This window comes from Prionailurus viverrinus, chromosome C1, assembly GCF_022837055.1.
Source record: "Prionailurus viverrinus isolate Anna chromosome C1, UM_Priviv_1.0, whole genome shotgun sequence".
Lineage (NCBI taxonomy): Eukaryota > Metazoa > Chordata > Mammalia > Carnivora > Felidae > Prionailurus > Prionailurus viverrinus.
In genome coordinates this window covers 131,306,310-131,320,241 of record NC_062568.1, presented here as the reverse complement: position 1 = coordinate 131,320,241, position 13,932 = coordinate 131,306,310, and the positions used below count along the sequence as shown (strand labels likewise).

At 35.3% G+C, this 13,932-nt stretch overlaps 1 protein-coding gene across 3 annotated transcripts in view; it reads right to left on the bottom strand.

The window, feature by feature from the left end:
* DPYD (dihydropyrimidine dehydrogenase) overlaps positions 1-13,932 on the bottom strand; it is an 864,530-nt gene that overhangs the window by 376,391 nt on the left and 474,207 nt on the right. The window contains exon 14 of one of the 3 annotated variants that reach the window (XM_047871843.1): positions 1,659-3,524. The exons of the other annotated variants lie outside the window; for them this stretch is intronic. Within the exon in view, the coding sequence (XP_047727799.1) occupies positions 3,477-3,524 (48 nt within the window). The 3' untranslated portion in view covers positions 1,659-3,476. Of the gene's footprint in view, positions 1-1,658; positions 3,525-13,932 lie in introns of those variants that run through there. 3 annotated transcript variants of the gene reach the window in all.

Here is a 13,932-nt window from a genome sequence, read left to right as displayed (position 1 = left end):
GAAAAGTCAAACATGATCCCAAGAGCTGTGGACTTAGGAGGGAGAAATCCTGACCCATAAAATAAGGTGGTTTTAAGAGGCCCACAGTAAATCTTTTAACATGATTCTCATTTTCGTTCCTAAAAAACCTGTAGCAACTTAAATTCAACCTGCAGCCAAATGGTGGCAAAAGAACACTACTGATCAGTTTCTGTCATATGATAAATCACATCACATTTCCATCTGGAAGAATGAAAAATCCTAATATGAAATAGAAGAGAGGAATTCAGCCTTTGCTGAATGGCTCCTGTGTTTGTGGCACTGAACTATGACTGATGACTATAGGGACATAAAAAGCAAGGGGATTCAGAATTTGTTAAGCCTCAGTTTATCCATGCAGTGGGGATTATGACATCTAACATAGCAAGTTGCTAGTAGTGAAAGAGAAAATGTACATTATGCGGGTTTCAGAATGCCTGATATGTAATATATACACCATAAATACCCAATGCTAGTTTCTCAGAGGAAGATGGACACTGCTCAAATAACTCTAAAGAAAAACAAAGATATTCTAATTAAACATGTAGAACAGAATATAGAACAGAAAGGAGCTGAGAGTAGGCTTGCCCATCCTCTTTAAGAAGGCTACACAACATGTTAGTAGCAGAGTTGCAATTTTTGTTTTCTTCCTATGACAGCAGGAAGTTCTTCCAAAGGTTGATGGGGACACAGTTTTAAGGGAAGACAAAGTCTCCAAGGAGAGTCACGCCTAAACTGGCTCCTGAGGGCAAATTAAGTGCCCTGTAGGCCAGATATTGGGAGGGCTCTTCAGATAGGAGCACACTGCATAAACAAGTGCTATTGGAAGGCAGAATCAAGCATCTTCAGGGAACATGCAGGGCACCCTCAAGTCGGTTTTTCTTGAACAGTGAGCCGTCTCCAACTCCATGTGTACAAGCATGGTCTGTAGACCAGATAATAAAAAGAACATATGGGGTCTGAGACATTATATAAGGCTACAAAGGGGCACCTATATTTTGAAAATCTTAGCCTTCTGTTTCTTAAACCTTTTTGTGAAAAGGCATAGATGAAATAAGGCTAAGAAAATACTGGGTTGCAACAAGAGGGCCTTGTATGACCCACTAAGGAGTGTGAATTTTCTCCTATGGGTAGAAAGCGGAGAGACATGCCCACATATACTTTAGGGAGGTAAGTTTGGTTGCAAATAAGTACATTGATATCTGTCAGGAGACACCAGGGAAATCAGACCTTTTAAGAGGTCCAAGTGATGTTCTAAGTGAGGAAAAATGAGGCCTTGAAGAATGAAAGTCAGTGTGGGGACAGAACATACATATTTAAGTAAGGTTCTGGATTTGCTAATGGATTCTATGGAAATGATCAATAGGCCCTTTGAGAAAGAAGGGGAGGGAGAGAGAAAGAGAAGGGGAGAGGAAGCGGGAGAGGGAAGGGACAGAAGGAGGCAGGGAGAAAGGGAGGGAGGGAGGGAGGAGAGATCAAAAGAGAGAGAGTTCACATGTGAACTCAAAGTTTTAATAAATTTGCCTAAGAAGCTGCATCAAAATTATTTGTTCCATTGTTGATTTTATTATTATTGATTACGTTGTTATCACATTAGCATTTGAATCTGTGAAGTACTGTAAGACAGTTTGTTAACAATTTGTCAGAACACCTCTGCTGAGTGGGAGGATGACACACATCATTATCATTATTATTAAGATTTTCTTTTACAGCTGGTATCATGATAAATGATTTACAGATAAACAGAGCAATACTCCAGTTATTTATATCAAGTTAATTAATCATATTGATTTAACATCCTGTTCTGTTAACTTTTCCCCTTTAGATGTTAGTTTTAGATCTAATTTTAGAATAATTAAATTGAGTTCAAACTTTAGAACTCTACATTAGTACTTCTATCTCATCTGAGAAATTATTAACATTTTCAGTTCAATTTTAATAACTGCAGTTCCTCTATTAGAGTGACCTTTTCCTTCCAAATATTTGAAGTAATTATAGTGGGAGAATAAAAGTACCCATTGACAGTTTTCTTTCGATATTGAAAAGTTCTGCTTCAGCGAGTGGCACAGGACACAAAAGCCATGTTTTTCTCCTCCTATATTCACCTCCTTTGTGAATGGACCAACCACAAACAGCTGCCAAGTCAGAGATCCTGGAACCATTCTTGCCTTTTCCCTCCCCAGACACAAAGCTGCTTTAAACGTTTTAAACAGGTCCACTTTACTCTAGCCTCAACCATTTCTTCCCTAGTATATTGCATCTGTACACGCCATGAAGTTAGGGCTTTGCCAAGTTCCTCACCACTCTATCCTCAGGGACCAAGAACAGTGTGTAGACATAGAGTCATTTGTTGTGAAATACTTGTGGAATGAATATATGCATCTTCTCCCACTCTTGCATAGCTATTTTCTAAACACTTTACACACTACTATCAGAGAAACCTTTCCAAAATCCATATCCAATCCTGTCTTGTCATTCTTGGCATAACATCCATTTGTCATCCTTGAAGATAAAGTCTAAACTCTTCTCAAACTACAAACAAAGCTCTTTATTATCTGGTTCTAGTCTAACTTTCCCTATTCTCATTACATCATCTTTCTAGTGAAACTAAACTCCCACTTATACTGGGCTTCTCTCTCTGCTTGACTTTGCACATGCTACGCAGTCACACTGTGCCCCTCCTCTTCTGACAGGCACTGTTCAGGGCTCCTCTTAGACTCATCTATTTTCCAGTGACAGCCCTTATCTCCAGCTTGGTCTGGCGCCGCCTATGGATTTTTACAGCTCTTGTTTCTTCCTCTCCTACATGTTTTACAAAGTATGTGAGTTGGCTCCCAGTGCATCTTACCACAAGATTTCAAGGTCCTCTGAGAGTAAGGACAGAGTCCTTCGTTGTTGTATACTACAGGAACCATAAAAATGAACAGAGAACTACAGTGACTATAAAATACTGTAACAATATAATATTAAGAGTGCCAAGTACATGGTATGAAAGTGTCCAATCACCATCCATATGAACTTTAATTCAGACTAACTCTCCTCATCTACATATGGGAGCTCTTAGGCTAGAGCAAGAGCTAAGGAAAATCATTTTAAGTCACACGATCTGTGCATTTGGATCCAGAATGATAAAAACACCAAGTAGGAGAGCAGAGAACAGGGAAGAACATCTGATTCAGACTCCTAGAGTAATTAACAGTCCTTATCCTTGCTGTCTAGAGTATATTACATGTTCCTCCTAGGCATTAATTCAGTATGTTATGCTCAAAATTTAGCTTAGAACATTTATTTATATCCTTGAAGTACATAAATTACCAAACAGTAAGAGACTACTCTTTGAATATATTCCACCTTATAACATTTTCTCTCACAGTCCAGGAACCCAAATAAACTGGCTATTCTCCAGAGCTTGCCTATACCCCCACACTCCAAAGTCAGTTTTCAGACTTGCTCTTATGTCATGCCTCCAATGGAAGTGGGTCAGCCTCTCGCGATAACCACAGTTTCTGGAACAAGAGAGAAGAATGAAAAATGGTAGCTGCTTTCACTGTTGGTTCTACCGGCTAGTTGTCATGGTGATATGCTATTAAGAATATTAAGGCGATTATCAGGCCTTCCTACTTTTACTATTCTAGTTACCACTTATGCTAGGAGTCAATGTTACAATGAGAAACAACTTCACACTCTTTCTGATGGCAATAATAAAAAGCATTGCTGGTGAGTATGTGAAGAAATTAGAGCTCTCATACTTCGCCAGTGAAGAGTGAACTGGTGCAGCCACTTTGGAGGACAGTTTGGCAGTTCATCGAAAAGTCAAACCTGTAGTTACCACATGACCCAGTCATTCCGCTCCCAGGTATACCTGAAAGAGACTTGGATACATATATCCACTCAAATACTACTTGTAACGGGCAATAAGTAGGAAAGACAACCCCAAATATTTAAAAAAATGTAGTTTATCCACAAAAACAAATGAAGTTTTGATATGTGATACAACATGGAAGCTCTCTAAAAATATTATGCTAAGTGAAAGCAACCAGATACAGAAGGTCACATATTGTATGCTTTCATTTATACAAAATGTCCAGAATAGGCAAATCCGTGGAGACAGAATACACATTAGCCGTCTCCAGGGGCTAGGCAGTGTGGGGAGTGACTGCTAACAGGTACGGGTTTCTTTTCTGGAGTGACAGAAATACTCTGAAATCAATTAGAAAGCAGTGAATGTTATTTATTTTTAAAACAGTAAAGTTTATGATACGTAAATTATAAAAGAAAGAAGTTTAGAATGAGATTGATGGCTAATGTTGCTAAATATTGTTATTTCTTACTCTGAATTTTTTAAATTATAGGGATGAAACTTTCTAAGGCATCAAAAAAGAAATTGTGGTTACATAATACACATACACAAAAACACACATGTTAGGTATACGTGTGCATACAAATATAAATAAATCTATATATGCCAACTTAAAGTATTACAAGAAGTTCTCAACAGATGATTACATGATCTTATGACATACAGAACTTAATTCTTTTGATAGCTGCCTATTAATGGAAACCATTTAGATTTTAACTTAATATAAAAAAACACTGAAATTTTTATGTAAACATAGAGGAGGAATTTTTCCTGAAGGTTGTGTTTTGTAAAATTTCTTCTTTAAAAGTTTAATTACAATGATAGATAAATCTACTTGATTTCTTTTTATGCAAACTTTTATCACTTACAATAAATAGATTTTGTAGATTATCTCTCTGAAGAATAAAATGAAAAACTGAGTAGATCAAAATATAGAATGAAGTTGCAGCAATGACCTCCATCTGATTTTTCTCCCTCAGGAGATATATCTTTAAATAAGCAATTTCAATGTTTAGCCTTGTATTCCCTTTGGTAAATTCACTTTTCTTCTCTCTTGCATAATTTCTTTATAAGACTTCATAACCTAAGACTCTGCACAGAATGAATATGATTTTTCTTTACTCTTGAAATAAAGAATATTTTATATATTATATCTTTTTTATGTTTGTGATTTAACATTTTAGAGCATTGCTTAAAACAGGTTGAAAACACCTTTTGTGCTAAAATAGTAAATATTTTCATTTACCATGCATATATCTCCAAGGTTAATGCTAATTCAAAGACATTTTAGAGAGCACATAATGTGTATTTCTCTTTTTTTATTTAGAAACATATAGTAGATACAGAATCTCAAATGGAAAATAGTGAGAAAACAATATACACATATTCATCCAATCAGAGGCAGATATAGATTTTATTTGCTAAAGAGGCAGAAGAAAATGTTGACATCATAATTGCATTAAGGCCTTCTTATGTTTTAGAAATCTAGCTTTGCAAGTTTAGAATTTTCTCTTGCTTTATTAACCATACATAAAAATCCAAGATTTATTGTGCACCTGTGACCTTTTGTCTCAACTGCAACCTATATTCCATTTAAAATCCTCAAAACTATTGGAATCTGGACAGTAAATGCTAATAGAAGTGATCATTTGTATTGGGTCTCTTGCAAAGAGGTGATGTATATGTGTACCTAATTTCATTTATTAGGGCCTATATTCTTCAATTGATTAATTTATTTACAGAGAGAATTCTCATGTATTTCAATCACACATAACTTTTTGGAAAAAAGTTAAACTTCCTAAGCTATAAAGTACAACAATAGCAGCAAAACAAACCCCTGGAGCTTTTATTTTTAAAGGCACTCAGATTTTTAAGGTAATTCATCAAATTCATTCAGCAATGAAAAACATTTAATGAGGTATTGAAATATTCTATTATTACATTTTACTAAATTATAAGCAAAAGCTAGTTGCATGATAAAATGATATCAATGATAAAACTGCAATTCTATCATTACAACTAAAATGTCTTGTTTCTTTAAAGTATTATCCAAACATACCTGTATTACGTCTAATATTTTATGGTTCATGGTAATGCATAAATTAAAAATTAAATATGAACTCAAGTTCTTATTTCAGATGTCTTTTAATCAGTCTTATTTGTCATCACATATTTTCATTAAAGAGGCAATTTTTTCCTTAGATAGATGGGATTTTCATAATTTTTTTTGTACGTGAACAGCAAATAACATATGTTAAAAAGAGGAACTGTAAAAATGCAATGTGTATATGAATATAATGTGATATAGTGTATCAGAGCTGATACATGGCAAGCAAGCAGCCTATTTTACATGTTGAAGCACATTTTAAGCCCTCCTTTGCTCATGTAATTTAGGCTTCAGATGTATTTGTCAATTGCTCACTGCAGAATAGCTGCAGAACTGAAACAAAACCTTCAGTATAAAAATGACAACCCTTTTGTTTCCACTAAATCCTTATTCTGTCATCCACTGGCAGTGAGCTTTCCAGTCATGTTCTCTGCCAGTCCTTACCAGTTTGCCAATTACACAAGCTGCTTCCCAGACATCAGACACAAATTCCACAAGACTGCTGTGCAAGCGTACCCTAATTAACCATCAGCTTAATTAGACAATTTACTGTGTAATTAGCAGGCAATTAGTCAACACCTCTCAGATCTTATTGACTGCTGTGACAGCCTTTCCGTCTCTCCACATTCCAATACACAACAGCGACCATGTTTCTAGCACTCTTCAACCCGGTACGACATGGCTCTAGATGGAGAAGTGGGTAATATTATATAACAAAGGAAAAAATCAATATGTAGCCTGTCCAATTATTGAACTCTTTATAAACATGCCTTTTATTTAATACTGGAATTCCAATATTAAAGATATTTTAAGTATCTGCTCCAAATACGGCTTGATAGCCAACTTCCAAATATGTTTTATTTCATGTTTTAATGCAAAACAATTTCAGTTGTATGTACTGTGAATTATGCTCCATGACCAGCTATGCCTATAGTAATTTGAGTGAATTTTTTGATATGTGTGTATCAGCCCTACTCAATTAAATCCCATTAATGTTAATAGCAGTTATAGACACAAATGCCACAAAAACTGATGGAACATATTCTAGAGTTGGACAGCACTTTCTAGTTTTCTTTCAGTGCACTATGAACAGGTTCAGAAACAGAGAGTCACCACTTGGTGTTTTAACATTTACAATAACACTTATCAATTTTACATGAAAAAGCATTTTTAAACATAGTTTTCTCTGAGCCCATGTGTATGTTGCATAACATCCACTTGCTCTTTGCATTGAAATTTCTGACCCCTATAAAAATACTTCCCATTTTCTGAAGATTTTATGACTGGTAACTAATGAGATCCCAACAGCTATAAGGAAGAACAATTCTTTATCTTTTTTCTTTTCAGAAATATTAAAGAAGATGAATTTTACTGAATGACTTAAAAGCCATAAAATCTCCTGTTAATGGAAAGGAACAGAAAGGAAGGATATGTGACCATCCCTTCATAGTTTAATTGGTTAGTTGTCATCTACATTTCCTGATAGCTGATAAACTAAAATAAGTATAAAGTACTTACTACAACAGAACTATTCCTATACTATTTACAAGTTTCCTTTACCAACAATTTTCTCTGTTTCCTTTTTGAATATAAGGGTCCAAAAATTCTAGGCAAGGAGAACAGTCAGTGAAGGGCCATAGGTGAGAATGAGGTTGGCTTATTGGAACAACCCAGAAAAGGCCATTATGGCTCTCGCTTAATTGGCACAAGGTGAAATCAAATGAGATGAGGTCTGAGAGACAGGCAGGAGTCAGATGATAAAATGATTGTATAAGGATTTTGGATCTTATTCAAGGGCTATGGGAAGTCATTGGAATATTTTAAGCAAGGGAGGGACATCATATGATTTTTTTTGTAAGACACAATTTAGGCTATGTTATGGAGGCTGGAATGTAGGACAGATGAGAGTGGAAACAGGGAGGCTCTTGTACAGGGCTAGTAGAGTATTCAGTGAGAAATCATGGGGACTTGGATGTGGGTGGTACTGGTGAAGATGAGTCCTTAAATGAGAAGAGCAAAATTACAGTGATTTTATGCTTTAATAAATGATTACATAACAACTAATGTTTTAGTTTGGTATGCAAATTGTGGTAAGAATAACAATAACTTTTACTGATATGGTGTTTTACATGTTACAAATCATTTTTTACATCTTTTTTTTTAGAGAGGGAGAATGTGAGCAGGGAAGAGGGGTGGGGGGTGGGGAGAGAGAGAGACAGAGAGAGAGAGAGAGAGAGAGAGAGAGAGAGAGAGAGAGAGAGAAACTTAAGCAGGCTCCATGCTCAGTGTGGAGCCTGACATAGGGCTCGATCTCATGGTCCTGTGATCATAACCTGAGCCAAAATCAAGAGTGGGATGCTCAACCGACTGAACCACCCAGGTGCCCCATCTTTACATCTTCTATTTTTCAAAAATTCAAACTGAGTATCCCTAGAATACTATAAGAAAAGGAAAGCAGGTATTATGTTATTAGTGAGCATGCTGAGGTTTACAGAAGTTAAGTAATTTATTATTGACAGTCACATTACCTAGGAAAGAGATAGCCCTCAACACTTTCTTCCAAATAAAGGGAAACAGTTGTAATACTTGAATAATAACTATTATGGTTTGCTGTGAAAACCATGATTGAAAACTTAAGTTAAAATAACTCCTCTACACTTCTGCATGAAATCTCATTTTTTTTTCAATACATATTTTTCTTTATATAGTTTGTTTTTACCTTTGGTGCCATAACATTTCTCTTCATATTTATCAAGAGAAGATTTCAAAATACAATGTAATGTTTGTTTATTCACCCACTGAAAAACTGTTTATATGCTAAGTGGCTGCTTACCTTATGCTGACTATGGCAGAAAATCCAAGTATCCTTGTGGCAACCTCAGAATTCCAGCTACAGTGAACCGAACTGAACAATGACCCCAGCTCTTGTGCTGTGAAATCCATCCCTGCATTGTACTGCATTCCTACAACTCAGCCAATGATTGAACAGAACACAGAGACTAACTCATGATCTTTCCTGAGAACTGAGGACTTTGTAAAGACTTTGCTGAAATTTACTTAGATGCAAGACATTCTAGGCAGGATGCTTACACTCAACCTTCCTTCCTCTCTCCTTCACCTGGAGGCAGGCTTACACTGTGGTCTTATGGCTCTCCCAGCCATATGCTCCACCTTCCTCCCTATTTTCTTTCACAGGTATTTCACCTAATAAAATTCTTGCATGTTTAATCCCATCTTGGCAACTTGTTAGTGGAAGACCTGGACTAAAACAATTGTGATGTTTAACATAATGACACTTAAATGATCAATTACATGATATCCACATGGGCGCCTGAGAGGCTCAGTTGGTTAAGTGTCCAACTTTGGCTCAGGTAATGATCTTATGGCTTGTGGGTTTGAGCCTCACATCAGGCTCTGCATGGATTTGTGGTCGACTTGGGATTCTATCTCCCTCTCTCTCTGCCGCTCCCAACTTGCCCTCTCTCTCTCGCCCAAATAAGTAAACTTTAAAAAAATGATACCCACAAAATCTAGAAAAAAATCTCAGTATGAGAGACATTTTATAAAATTTAAGAAACTTTTATAATGTGCTTTCATGTAATTAATGTCAATAGTTAAAATTTGACATAGACTTTAGCAATATAACAGAGTTTCAAAATGTGGATTTTGGCTAAGATCTTAAGAGGAATTGAAATAAACTACAAAAATAAAGTTTCCCCTTGCAGAATTATTCAAGTACATGACAAGAATCTGCTTAGAGAACTTTTATACCCTTTTCCCTTAGTAAGAATACAAAAGGTAGGGATGTTGGAGGTTATAAAATTATTTCTTTGGATCATACTAATTGTGCATTCAGAGTCTCACTGCTATCCCCAAGACCCAAGACAGGGGCTGAAAGAAACCCTGAGAATATTCAATATGTGTTCCCTGCAATTTCTTTTTCCTTTTGGAGGGGAAGGCACAGTGTGTAGTGTGCCAGCTCTGTTTGATATGTCTAAATAGTAACATCTGGGTTGTCTGCTGCTGAAAAATGAGCTAAAAGAGATGCAACTGTACCTTGACCAGCCTGCATTCCTAGTATTTGTCAGGGAAAAGGAAATATAAGATTTTCCTGTGGGCCATTTAAGGGTCCCATATAGAATAAGGTAGTGTGAGGTCACTCTAAGGTCTATTCAGTAGGGACCCCTGAATAGGCAAAGAAGTCTCAGCAAAGAAATGTTACATAACTCAAGGGCTCCTACAGGTTGTGTAGGGAGTAAGTTATAACCAAAGATTCAAAAGAACCATAGCAGAAAGTTCCCCAATGATGGAAGCAAGTTTTGAAGAACCCATGACAGCACTCAAGAAAAAAGCCTAAAATATGTCTTCTAAAGAAGATGATTATAGCTGTACAAAATTACATTTATCCAAAAAAGTGAAATTGTTCATCATGAAATAGTGATATTTATCAATTCAATATTCACAATATTACTAAACAATGTGCCACACTCCAAAACACATCTGTCCTACTGATTAGGCTAGGGAAATAGTCAACATGTACTTTTAAGTTCCTTCATATGCAAAGTCTGAAGGTTACAGGACCTGCCTTCCGAGGGCTTACATTCAGGAAAGAAAAAACAGAAACAAACACATAAAAAATCCATTCTATCTTATGTCAATTGAGAAAAACTTTATAAAAGTTTCTACATTTCCTGATAGCTTATAAACTAAAATAAGTATAAAGTACTTACTACAACAGAACTATTCCTATACTATTTACAAGTTTCCTTTACCAACAATTTTCTCTGTTTCCTTTTTGAATATAAGGGTCCAAAAATTCTAGGCAAGGAGAACAGTCAGTGAAGGGCCATAGGTGAGAATGAGACTCAGGAGAAGATAACCATTGGTCAACAGCCACAGAGGACTTGAATGGCTTTTTAATATTTGAATAGAAGAAGAAATCATCTTTCTTTTTTCTTTAAAATTTTATTATGAAAATGTTCAAACTACAGAAAAGTTGAAAGAATTTTACAGTGAATGCTTATGTACATTTAAATTCTATAATCAGTGATTTGCTGAATTTACTCTATCACATGCCCATCTCAATATAGCCATCAACTCTCTTTATTTTTTTGATGCATTTCAGAGTAAGTTGCAAACATACATATTCTTCAATCCTAAATGTGTCACTACTCATATTATTAACTAGAATTCAATATTTGTTTGCTTTCATTCTGTAAAATTTACATGCAGTGAAATGCACTGATCTTAAGTATACCATGAAGAACAAATCATCTTAAGGAAGAAAAAGGGTAAAATTAAGGTATAGATGACATAAACACAATAAGTCTAGTGATTAGATTGGTTTAATCAGAAAAGAGAGACTCTGTGAGAAAGAGTTGAAGATATTATTAAAAGTGGTGAATGCGAGGGGTGCCTGGGTGTCGCAGTAGGTTAAGGAACTCACTTTTGGTTTCGGCTCAGGTCATGATCTCATGGTTTTGTGAGTTCGACCCCACATCAGGTTCTACACACAGATGGAGTGTGGAGCCTGCTTTAGATTCTTTCTCTCCCCCTCACTGTCTGCCCCTCCCCCTCTCATGCACACACACTCTGTCTCTCAAAATAAATAAGTAAACTTTAAAAAAAATTAAAAAAAAATAAATGAAAATGGTGACTGGGAGATACATTATGATTAATAGCAAATTCCAAATTGAATTATCTAATTCCTCTGCTTAAAACCTCCACAGGTTCCCTGAGGTCTATATAATCATATTTAAATTCCTGGCCTAAAAGGCCTTTCCCATAGTCTCTCCAGCTACTTACACCACCTCATGATACATATGCTGAATCTTACTTAAGATTTAGCTGCTGAATCTTAAATATGCTTGGCACTCTTATGACCATGAATGTCCATGTGCTATCCTTCTGCCTAGAATAAAGATGAAGCTCCAATGTGAAGTCTTTTTTCTTTTTAAAAATGGAGGAAACTACTGTTTATTAAGTAACATATTTAGTCCAAGAATCTTTGTTGCCTTATGTCAACATTCAGTCAGTCCTACTGGGTCTTTTAACATATACTCTGAACTAGAATTTAAGTTTTATAGGGCAAAGACCATTCACACACACACACACACACACACACACACACACACACACACATATACATATATACATATACATATACATATATACATATATACATATATATATGATTGTGTCATATATAATGATTGTGTCTAATAAATGTTTGTTGAGTGAATGAGATCCAAAAGAGGGCGTACAAAGGACATGAGCAACAGCTCTCAGGATACATCTAGTCTAGACCATATACCTAAAAGCAATGCTTTCCTTGATGATACTTTTAGATAAATTTTAACTTTGAGGGTGAATTGGCAGAAGAGGAATGATAACTTGTTTCAAACATGTGGGATACTATGGAAAAACTTGCAAATGAGTAAGCAGAACAGGATAAAAAGAGCAGCAGACTTAGCTGAAGTAAAAGTAGTAGATGAAGAAGTGGAGTAAGGTAACTGGCATATGAAATGGAAGTTGGCTGAACATTTCTCTAGGAAAGCAGTCACTTCCTTCTGTAAGCATCTAATGACACCTCATTTCAGAAACAGTGGAGATTGGATATGAAACCAATTGCAAGTCATGTAAGAAAAAGGAGCATAGAGGGAACCGCAATTTAAAACTGAGTATGTCTTACAACAAAATGGCCAATGTAGGTACATCTCCAATAAAAAAAAAACTTGGCAGTGAGGTAATCACTGGGTTTTATATTTAAAGTATTTTAACAATGGATATTGTTAAACAATGTATGCCTACATAGTAATGACTACAGTCTTGTTAAAAATCAATGAAGAAAATACAAAGCCAAGGAGTATATTACGGAATTCAAGTCATGTTAATTTCAACCAAGGCTGTATCATCCAAACATAGCCAGAATATGGATATTTTTGACCAGTTAAATTTAAATTCTGCAAAAGAATTATGTGAGACAGGATAAGAGTAAAATTAGTTTCTCAAACAGCAGAACTGTACTTTATGAAAATTTCCATTAGCCATGTTTATGAGAATTTTCCATTAACCTTGACACCAGTTACTTTAAAAACAAAACAAAACAAAACAAAAACTCCAAAGCTGAAAGAAGTACTAGTTAGGTTCTTCTAACTGCTAAGCCAAATCAAAATTGTGCATGTCAATTTATATTATTAAAAAGTCTATTTGAGTCTCACCTTGTCCACCCTACCAAAATGATTAACTAATTAACAAGTGTGAAATCACAGCCTGAAATGGAAGAGGGGAAGATGTAATTATATTGGAAAATTGATTGGTCTGCTTTATAGTCAACTAGCCCAATTGTGAAATAAAAGGTAAAAAAGATTGGGAGCAATTTAAATATCTTTAATAATGTACCTGGTTAAAAATATTATTTTGGCTACAATTAAAGGATTTATAGTTAATATTAGAAGTACTTGCATTAACCTATGCTTGGAAACATCTTAATCTATATTTTCTATTGAACAGACTAAGTCTGGCATATGTGTGGCATGGTGGAAAACAATGATTAGAACTTTGGAGAAAGATGTGGAATATTTTTCGTTAAATTCTAATTTGCAAGACTTAGCTTCAGTATTCAAAGTGTACACACAAATGGGCATATAGGAATACACATTTTCCTTTGTTGTTGAAAAGATCAGGGTTGCTTCATAGGAAAGCTTGCTAGATAGTTATAAAGTGAGCATTTGGTTGAAATCTCCCATAGGATGATTACATGTGAACTGTAACCTTTTAATCAACCCATTCTTTATAATTTGAGGATGAGTCAATTTTAACAATTTCAATACAATAAATCTAAATAACAAAGAACCTAATCAGGTGAAAATCAAACTATGAGTAGACAGAAATCACTTATGGTTTTAGCATGTTAAAAGTCTCCCAGATAAGTTTACATTGAATTTGT